The following is a 10743-nucleotide window of genomic DNA, read 5'->3' as shown; positions in this document are numbered from 1 at the left end:
GAGGCGGCCGAGTATCTGGAGCGAAGGGAGAGAGGTAATGGGCGGAGGATGAGTGCCCTCCGTGAGGGGAACGGGTCTGGGGTCAGATCCCCACCGAGGGGCGAGAGTGACCCCGAGAAGGGATCAGAGCCGGTGTTTGCTGGCGGGATGGTGGTAAATCCCCAGCTGAATGAAGGATAGGGCTGATGAGCCCTCCTGAAGGTGGTGGATGAGGTGGAATGTTTTTGCAGAGTGGGGGAGGTTGACGTGGATGTGGTTTCTGGGAGGAAAAGGGGGTATTTGGTGTGAAAGTTTTCCACTGGGCAGGAGGGATGGTGGTGGGTGGCTCTGGCTCAGCAGAGGCGTCAGTGGCACAGTGAAATACATCTGGTTTGCCTGATTCAGATAGGTTGGGCAGGAGGAGAGAGATGAAGCACTCTCTAGACTGTCGTGTTTTGGGTTTTTTTAATATTTTCAATGTTTGAGTGGTGGCGATCTTCCTCCAGGGTTGGCAGAGACTTTATACTTCCCTTCCTCCCTTTACCCCAGTCCACTTCCCTGTGAAGTGAATATATCCTCAGTCATTTCCCTGAGCTGTTGTGATTAAGGGCCTCCCCAGCTAGGCCAACAGGTTAGTGGTGAGGCCTGCCTGCTGACTTCTTTATTTTTTTTTCTCTCCTTTTTGTTTTTGGGTTGTTTTTTTTTTTTTTTTTGGTTTGTTGTTGGTTTTTGTTATTAATGCCTTGCCTGTTGATTCTCTTGCAGAGTGTGAGCACGGCTATGCCTCGACCTTCCCCTCAGTTCCAAGCCCTGGACTACAAGACCCAAAGCCCACGCGGAGGCTGAGCCGGGCACGGAAATACAGCGGCAGTGGCAGCATTGCCAGTATTGCCACCAGGTACAGTGTGGGCAGGGCTGCCTGGGGGTCAGAGCTGCAGAAGAAAGCTGGAGGTAGTGGAGAGAAACTTGCTCTCTTGGAAAAATGGGAAGAGTCTGAACAGCTAGAGGGATTCCGAGCTGGGGCACACAAGTGCAGCGTCCGTTCTGGATCCATAGCGCTGGAAGAAGAGGGGACACGGGAGCTGGATCTGAAGTGGCACTGCCAGCTGACACCATGCCAAGTCTCAGATGCTGCAGAGGGAAGGGGAATAGGGAGATCTGTTCATAAGGTTTAGGGAGGAGGTAGCCAATAGCTTTTCCCATTATATACAGCTGATGTTTTTCCAACCCAGAAATCACTGCTTTTAAGGGATAGTGCATGTGCAGCCTGGGTGCTTTGGGATTGTAATGACAGGCATGATTTGAAGCGAGGAAATGTTTTGAAATGGATCCCCTACAACAAATGGGAGAGAGGGAGATGACTGACTGCAATGTACAACATGTTAAAAATGCAGTTCAGGAAAACAAAGCTGTGTTTCAGTCTGCCTTTCAGGGCAGTGGGATTTCCCAGCTTTTGGTAGCTTGGTAATTGTAGAACTCCATGATTTTGACACTTTTCTTATTTTACAATGGCATGTTTTTTGGTTTCTTAAATCTAGAAGACAATAGGATTAAGCCTATTGGCTGGTGCTGTGGTTGCATTTGCCTCTTCCCTCTCATTCCTGTTCTTTTTATTTTTGTTTGCTACCTTCTGTAGGTTTGTTCAGACCTTGTTGAGACCTTCTGGGATAGAGAAACTTTAGAAACATAAAGTATGCCTTTGAAAAGGCACTTGCAAGCTTGCTTTTAATGCAGCAAGGCCTGTGCAATCCATAAAATGGTGGCAGGTGGCTCAGGTGATTAAGGCTTTCTTAAGGCCATTGGGAAGGACCTGTAAAGGCCTAAGGGGAAGGTGCCTTTGCTTGCCGTGATTCTGCTTCGGCAGCATTTGATAATAAAGGTTGTTTGAAGCTATGTTAGGACGCCTTGCTGTGGGGAAGTTTTCTTCATCAGGATCAGCATATCTTGAGCTCTTTGTATGCTCAGTGTTTGTATTTGCTTCTCTACTTCATCCAGCCTCCCCTAATTTGAGGGCATTTGTAGCTCTTTACTGTTTATCACGAACCAAAGCCCCCAGTCCTGTGACTTTGTGTTGGAAAATGATGGCAAATGCTGAATTGAGGTCGGTATTTTTCTCTCTAGGTTTCCCACATACTATTTTTCCATCCCACACCTCTTTGTCTCAAAGGCCTTTGTCATGGCAACCTGCCCTTCTCCAGAGGAGGGCTGGAAGCACATCCCCCTCAGGAACTCCTTAGCACTGAATCCAGCAGCCTGTAGGCTGGAGAGGGATGCAGAGCACTCCCAGTCCCTGGGGCCAGGGTGCTCAGCAGGCCCTGCCAGCACAAAGCTCCAGGCACAGCTCTCCTGGGGCAGCTCTGTGCTGACACCAGCCCGCTGGGCCCTTGAGCCTGACAGGCTGAATATGTTCCTATGGGGGGAAAGGCAGCAGAGAAGCAGAAGAGGTACTTTCTAGTCTTACTTAAACCTTCTTTATGCAAGGTTTTATGAGGCCAAATTGAATGTTAAGAGTGAGAGCGTTGTTACCCAGAGCGTTTCCTCCTGTGGTTGTTTCAGCCTCAGGGAATGACCAGTGTCAGGTCTGCTCCAGGCAGGGACCAGAGTGGGTCTTTTGGGGAGCTCAGACCTTACATGCACAGTTAGAAATGGAAGTTTCTTTTAGCACAAGTCGTAGCAGCTTGCACTTGCTGTAGGAGATGGCAGGCCTTCCAGATGGCTGAAGTGCCGGGAAGTGACAACTGTGAAGTTTAGGGTGCCTCCAAATTCACTGCAGTGTCTTTTGTGTGATGCTGAGTATAGCATCAGCCTTGTTTAAGGAAGGCTCTGTATCATCTCTTCCTGTTAAAATCAAAGGGGCAATTCAGTAAGTTCTGTCTGGTGGAGTTGGAATGGACTTTGAATTAAATATCAAGGCCTTGATGAGGAACAAAACTTACATTTCATGTGTGGACAAGAGATTTTCTTTGATTGCTTTTGTCTCAAAATGTTTCATTAGTGCAGAGGAATAATGCATTCAGATTTCATGCAGATCTTGTAATAAAACAGCCTCCTGTAAAAATGTCTCTCAAGCAACCTTGGGAAAGCCACAATGTTTTCCTTTTTTTTTTTTAATTTATCCACTTTTACAAATTCTCTTACAAATTGGCATATGTACCTTGTTGATGGTCTATATTGAACCAAATAATCCATGATTTTGTGGTACAGGGTATTTATGAAGCCTGGCTGCTTGTTTGATTAATATTTTAATTCCAAGTATTTCCCTTCAGTATTTGCAGCCCAGAAATGACAGCTATTTCCTCCCAACAGGCTCTGTGCTGTCATTGCACAAACACCTAGAAAGTTCTGAGGAGCAGACAGCCCAGTTCTGGATGGCAGTGGTGGAGCAATTCTTATTCTTACAGAACTGTGGTGATCTCACAGTCTCAGCAAAATAATTATTTTCTACCCCAAATAGGGGTGTGCAGATAAGAGGAAAAAATTGCTTCATAGTTTCTAATTCATGTGTTGCAATTTTAAGGAAGGATGTTGTGGCTCAGGTTCTCTTTTACTTTGCTTGTCTCCATTGTGCAACCAACAGCATGGAGATTGCTGCAGAGGGCTTCCCTCTGCAGTCATTATCTACATGAATGTGCAGTGTTTTGTGCAGATATTTGAAAGATATAGTGAGTTTGAGTTAAAACATGAATGTATTTAAAAATACAGTTTTGCATTAGTTGGGTATATTTTGATATGGGAAATTATCCACCTGCAGAAAATAATTGGAGAATCACAGTCATTGTTACCTGGTGTTTATAATAGACAAGGGAAACTTTTTTTTTAACAAATTCTACTTAACACATAGATAAAAGCAAAAACCCAAGCAAATTAAAGACCCAAGGTAGCCAACATGTGTTACATTTGAATTGAATATTGCCTCCTTAAATTTGCTCTTGACAAAATTATCTTCTGGTTTTTGGAATGGGATGAAAACTGAACAGAGGTTTGTTGCAGCATGTAGTATCACTTATTTAATGTTACTTTCTTCAGAAGATGTTTCTCGGGCAGAACCTGAGTTCTAAAACGTTGCTAGGGAAGTGAAGTAGTCTGTGCTGGAGTGCAGTTCTGTGGGTACATTAAATTGCACTCAATGTCACTGGAAACTGCTGTCATGGACTCTACATGTGCAGTTCTAATAGACCCAATTATTTGAAAGGTTCATTATATTTAGTTAGGATTAGCCTGGCTTGATATTTATACATTTTGGAAAATAATTGAGAAGACTTTTTAATCAATTAAATCATTGTGTCAGCATGAAATAAAATAAACAGTAGGGTTGCTAAATTATTTTTCCCCCAATAATGCCCTCAATTTAATGAAGTTAAGATTTATAACGAAATCTGAAATTGCGTTACAATATTAGGTTGTCATTTGTGTTTTGTTTTTATTTAGGCTCTCAGGCATGTAGAAAGTCTGTTGTTTTTTGGTCTAATCCTAGGGAAATACCAAGCATCCTCCCAGCAGCACTGGGAGCCCTCAGCTCTCCCAGGAGGCCCATGTTGTTAAGGGCTCTCAAATAATCTATTGCTCAGTTCCATGGGGGAGGGTTTGATCTCTGTCCAGTTTCTTTTTCGTTTCATTTTCCTCTCTTCCCATTATCCTCCCTTGTGTCTGGCACTGCCTCCCAAGGGCCTTTCAGACACCTACAGTCTGCTAGCAGGTTGCTTGCAGAGCTTGGAGTCAGCAGCAGTGATGAGTATGGTAAGGCATTTTGGGCATGTTATCTTGGAAATCTGGGTGTCTGGGTTTCTTTGCCCTTCTGGCTGTTCTGCTGGTGCAGCTCCTCATTTTCTCTGTCGTTGCACTCTCATTTACCCACATAAAACTTTTTTTCCACTTGTAAATCCCATCACTTGCTTTTGTGCTGAACTTCTCTGTAGACCTTTGGTCTCTTATCCTTTGAAATTCTCTCTTGAGGGTCAATACAGGGACTGTACTGCTAAAACCTTCAGGTATGCTTAGCTTTAAGCTTGGTTTGCTCACAGTGTCCCAGAGCAAGGACTGTGGGGTGGGTGTGTAGCTGTGCATTAGGTACTCTGTGTGCCTTAGGTGATGGCTTAATGTGGCACAGGTTCACAAACATGGGTGCAGAAGCTCAAAGGGTGTGGCCGCAGGTGAATCTGCAAGTCAGCCTTGGGTGTCTGGTGCACAAGAGAGCTGATTTACCACAGCAGTAGTGCTGTGCAGCTGTACCTCACTGTGCAGGGGAGGAGTAGGGGGGTTGGTGAACATTGCACAGTTTCAGTATGTTTTATCTTTTCTGTCAAAGGAGGTTTCCACCCTCCTCCCCCCACATCGTGCTGCTGACTGAGTACCTGGCAATTTTCAGTCCTTCCTGGAGCCTCTGGAGTTAGGACAGTACTGTAATTATGATTTTATTGGGAGAGAGGCTGTGCAGGTGGCTGAGTGGTTTGCCTGTCTTGTGTAAGGAATTGCTGAAAGAGCAAATTGCTGTGTCAGCTCTTGTTGATCTATTTTTCTGCACAAAGCCCCCACCCCTATCTTCATGTCCCAGAGACCTGGTGTCTGAGACTTTCTGTCCACAGCTTTCCTGCTTCCTTGGGTCTATAGTTGTTACTTGTTTCTGGATGATACTTTGTTTATTTGCTTGTGAGTTTTTTGGTTTTTTTTTAATCCTCTTGCACTGGATCACGCCTCGCTCCACAGCTAGTGGGAGTTGAGTTTTGACTCGCTGTGTGTAGGTGGGTTAGAATCTGGCCCTTGTGTAATATGGGGGGAAGCTTTCTGCCTCCAGCCTTGTAGTGCCTTGTAGTGAAGCTCTATTCGTGGCTCAGGACCTGGCTTTGCTTTATAGAGTACAAATCCACACGGGTAAAACAAGAGATTGTGAGAGATCTGCTGTGCCAAGTTTTGAGTTATGCTTCATTTTGATCATGCACAAGCAGTGTGATTAGTATCTGGAATCTTCATCTGCTCTTGAAACTTTGTCTGCACATAGTTGGAGTCAGGATCTTGCCTCCCAGTAGAGGGTATACCTGAATATGCTGGTTAATTTTTCAAGAAAGGGAAGCTGAGCTGTTAAGGATTGCTTTTCTCTTAGAGATATTGAGGGAGACTGGCCAGCAGTATTGAGTACAGTGAGGTATGTGCAGGAGTTCTTTTTGAGAAAGCATAATGACAGTATAAATGTTGGGCTGAGAAGCTGGGTTGGTGGTCCATGCACAAGAGGCAAAACACCCCATCTTCAAATCCCACTGTCTTTGTAGGTTTGTACCTGCATACAGGTGCTCAGAGAAGGCTGACAGGTAGACCTTACTGAACTCTGTTCAGCCTCAGCACATCCCCTCTGCACATTTGCCCCTGTGCAATCAGCAAGTGTACATGAGCAATTCCCAGTGATGCTGGAGTTTCTGAACCTGCCATGGTGTGAGATCCTGACATGATTTGGAAAACAAAGGTACCCCATGTAGGTGAGGTTTTGTGTGCAGTGTCTTCTCAGTGGTGCTTGGCTTTGCAGTACAGCTGGCAGGTTACCAGGGAAATCACAGAAAGTGGGGTGAACCCAGCAAATGGCATGAGAAGCATAAACCCCACTCCCTGGTGAGGAATGAGGCCTCCAGAAGTGCAAGAGCTGATGTAGCAATTTCCATGGGGGAACCTACTGTGTTCCTCTTTGTCACCCTGTTTACTTTATAAGCCTCCAAGGAAGAAGATCCTGCAGAGCTGCAGTTCCTGTTTTCCTTTGAGTATTAGCAGTAAAGCCATGTATAGGGATATCTGGGTGGCAGGGAGTCTATGCAGAAACCCACAATTCTGGGCTCAATTTATACTTTGTACTTTCAGTAGTTGTAAAATGTAATTTGTGTTCTCTTTAGACTATCCAAGTTGTGCAAAGAGGCCTTTGTGTAAACTAGAAGTAGGCCCAGGGGTTGATATTATCTGCAACCGAACTGTAATTCTCTGCTGCAGCGTCTGTCTGCTGTGAAGTGTCACTATGTGTGGCTGAAGGCTCATGGTCCCTTTGTCCTCCCAGGTGTGGGGGAATCCTCTACAGGAGTGTTGTTTCACAGCAGTGGGAGTCAGGCAGGGCGTGCTGTTGGTGTTGCAGCACTGCCCAGTTAGAGCTGTGCTGCAGCTGCCGTGGGCTGATTTGCATCACTGATCACAGTGCTGGTCTGATGGCAGGAAACTTCACATTTTCTTATGTTCTCAGGGTCTTTTGAAATGTGAAGCTTCTTAGACCCAACCCCTAGAGAAATTTAGTGTCCTGGGATGGTGGGGAGGATATTTGGGCCAAACCTGGTCAACTGTTCCCACAATTCTCTTGTTTTCTCTTTCCATTGTATTCACTGTACCGGCAGTTCTCTGGGTTAAGTCATATTCCTTCTTTGTCTGTTGTTTTGGTTTTCTTCCCATCTCAGCACGTTTGTACCCTTTTTATATCTTCTCTGTGTAATGTTTCATCCACAACACATGCAGGGATTTATCCTTCATGCTTTTGTTTAACCTGACCTGGTGCTGTGCTCGGCAGTGAATTGGTTGTCACCTGTAGTGTTGTTTCCATCTGTTCTCCTGTTTGTAGGTAAGATTGACTTTTTCCTTTCCTGCTCCTGATGGAGCTTTCAGATCCATTTCTATTTCTGACCCAAACAGACTGGTCAATGTCCTGCTGCTGAGTTAATTGTCTTGCTTGTTGGAGTTCCTGCTGTTCATCATCTCCTGATCCCTCCTGACAAACTTCTGCCCAAATTCAGAGACTGGCTGCTATTTGTTCTCCTCCTGAGAGTGTTGGCTCTTACTCCCTACCTTCTTTGAACCAACAAAGATAGGATTTGTTTTTGTTGACTTATTTTGGGCTCTCTTGATCAGAGGCTGTGGGTCTCTGGGGCTGTGCACTTGGCTGGCCTTTGCCTGGATCTCTTCTCTATGAGACACTGCCTTGTTGATCAGCTCAGAGAGAACAGGCCTGCTTTTTCCATCTTGCTGGATATATTCCCATCTCTCTTTTCTGTGTTCCCTACTGTACTTTCAGTCCTTTCATTCTCTGTTATGAAAGTGATGTCACTTCAGTTCTGTTGCTTTATGAATCCAGTTTGAAGTAGCCTTAGATGATTTCCAATATTATCTTAATTACTTGTTTATGCTTTGCTGCTTGCTCTGTGACAAGCAGGCATGTGGACTGAGAGCAATTCTTTTGCCTCAGTTTTGATTAAAGCTCCTCTCCATAAAATAGTCGATTATTTTCTGAAAGCTTCTCATTTATCTCCTACCATCTGTTACACCATCAAGAAGGGACATCAAGGCGGGAGAAGTTGTGAGAAAGGACAGATGACATTGGGATTGCTGCTGTTGGGACTGCTGCTCCAGGGGTCATTGCCCGGGTGCCTGGGCAGCCCTAAAGCTGCATATAGGCATGGTAAGGTAACATGGCTCAGCTTCTGATTTGCCTTTAACAGTGAGGCTACAAAGTGCAGCAGTTCATGAACTGCTTTACAAGCAGCCTGGCCATCTGGGAGCTGTGGGAGGTAGCCACCTTGCAGCCTTCATGGTTGATGCTGCTTGTGAGCCAGAACTGTAAGAACAGAAGAAATCGAAGCTCTTCCATTTTTCTCAGCCTTCTCTTTTCCGTGGATCTCCCAAATGCTGGATGAGTGTGTCCCTGTTGACAGAATACAGTCCCAGACATAAGGACATCTGAGTTCTCTTCCTGATTTTTTTACAGCCTGTGGAGTCTTTGTGCCTCAGTTTCCCTAGTACAGCTTGCAGCTAACAGCATTGTCAATGTATTTTCCTGATTTAAAGTATATTTTCCCCTGCCTTCATCTCCAGGCACAGTATTGCAGCAGTATGGTTGTAACATGAGAGATAACTAACAAGCCTAAATAGAAGTGAAGGAAGTCTGGCCTGGCCCACAGCCATATAAATGCCATCAGTTTCTTTTCAAACAAAGTGCAGTTCAGTCAGGTGGTGTTTACTCAAAAACCCTCACTTTCCCCAGTGCATCTGAAGGCAGTTTCCTGAGGGCACAAGATGGGTGTTTGCAGAGAAGTACATGTTCCCCAAACAGACTGCTGCACTGCAGAGGGCACTGCCTAGGCTATTTCTGGAAGTGACCATCTTCCTCAAAAGGGTAATGTTATGTGTGGGAAGAAGCACGTTACAGGGCAAGGGCCTGGCATGCTGGGCCTTGGATCATTTCCTGAGTCTGCTGCCGAAAGGCTGCACAATCTGGGCACGTCAGATGACCTACATGGCTCCTGCCATCTGCACATTATGTGGTTCCCACCATCTGTACATTGGGGTAATGCACACACTTTTCTAATCCTGTTTTCTAGAAGCTATAGATGTTTCAGAGCTTGTAACTGTTTTAAAGAAGATGAGACCTAAGCCCTAAGTTTTCTAGGTAGATTTGAAAATTGCCTCCCGTGTCTTTATTCTTTTTCTGTGAACCACTGCAATGCAGGTACCAGCAACTGGGATACTGGTTCTGATGTGGCCTTGGAAGGGGCCAAGTCCCTGACCATGTAGTGAGACTCACATATCCTGCTGGAAGTCAGCAGGACAGGGACCACATAAAGAAATGTTTGTATTTTTCTGTCCTCATTCTTTGTCATGCTCTTCCTTGTGCATGGGAGAGCTTGGAAGTGCATGGTGACATTTTTCTTCAGCAGATCATGAAATACACAGTTTTGTCAATATATTAAAAAAAGGCAAGAATCTGTTTACAAGAAGCTCAAACTCCCTTGCATCATGGATCACAGACAAGAGTCTTGCCTTGGTGAAGGCAAAAATATTCTTCTTCTTGACTTGTGAGAATCTACCTGGATTGTCTGAGTTCTAAATTGTTAGAGATGTCATCTGCTGCATTTCCAGGGGGCATGGACTAGGGTTTCTCTACTGAAATGGCTGAGGTACTTCACCAAGTGAACATACATCAGCCTTTGTGTCTGATCTGTGTGTACCAGCCCCCTTTGACGTGGTTAACTGTGGGCTGGGAAGAGAAGGAAGTGGTTTCTGTAGGACTTGTGACAGGAATTAGAAGGCAGACAAATGGAGCAATGAATACACTTTGGAGAACTTGCTTCACTTTTGGCTGCTGTCAGCTGCCCGGTGTCCAGTCAGCAAGCCCCTTTCAGGCCAGCTTGTTATGGGAAACCCCAAACTGTCTGTTCCTCACACTGATTTTTTCCAAGATATGAACCTGGAATCTGGACTGTGGAGGTGCTGGTGGTGCACAGACGGGGGGGGCACCAGCAGGGTTTGTGCTTAGAACATGCAAAGTGGCCCAGAAAACAAAGTCCTTGGGGGTCTTCATGGAAGTGCTCAGAGAGACATGAAGATGCAATTCTGATTTCCCTGTTTCTTAGCTTTCAGTTTGGAAAGTGAGGATGCGTGACGATAAATGTGCTTGTGAACTGCCCAGCCACTGCTGTCAGTGAGCCTGTCAAAAAGCTTGTGAGGAAAGCACCAGTTCTGTATTCAGAGCAGGGCTTGGCTTGAGGCCACACGTTGAACAATGAAGAGAAAACAAAATATTGAATAGCTGCTTGTTCAGCAAACCCAGTTCCTCTTGGCTGTACAGGGCCCTGCATGAGGACAGTTTTCCTCTAATATTTGGGGCTAGGATGAGCATGTAGGGTCTCAGGTGGTGCAGGAAAAAGCCCACACCAGCACACTTGCTCCCAGCCTGCACAGTGGGGAGGGAAGCCAGCTGGGCACTTCTTTGCTGGCCCCAGACTGCAGCACTGAATGCAAACAACATTCCTG

The 10743-nt window shown here is 45.5% G+C and overlaps 1 protein-coding gene across 1 annotated transcript in view; it reads left to right on the top strand.

Moving 5' to 3' along the window:
- MXI1 (MAX interactor 1, dimerization protein) overlaps nucleotides 1–10743 on the top strand; it is a 57838-nt gene that overhangs the window by 12893 nt on the left and 34202 nt on the right. Inside the window, exons 2-3 of the mRNA XM_005417320.3 lie at nucleotides 4–34; nucleotides 745–877. Coding sequence (XP_005417377.1) covers nucleotides 4–34; nucleotides 745–877 — 164 coding nt within the window. The remainder of the gene's footprint in view (nucleotides 1–3; nucleotides 35–744; nucleotides 878–10743) is intronic.

This window comes from Geospiza fortis, unplaced genomic scaffold (assembly GCF_000277835.1).
Source record: "Geospiza fortis unplaced genomic scaffold, GeoFor_1.0 scaffold130, whole genome shotgun sequence".
Classification (NCBI taxonomy): domain Eukaryota; kingdom Metazoa; phylum Chordata; class Aves; order Passeriformes; family Thraupidae; genus Geospiza; species Geospiza fortis.
Note: the sequence above shows the minus strand (reverse complement) of the source record. Positions and strands in the feature narration are given on the sequence as shown.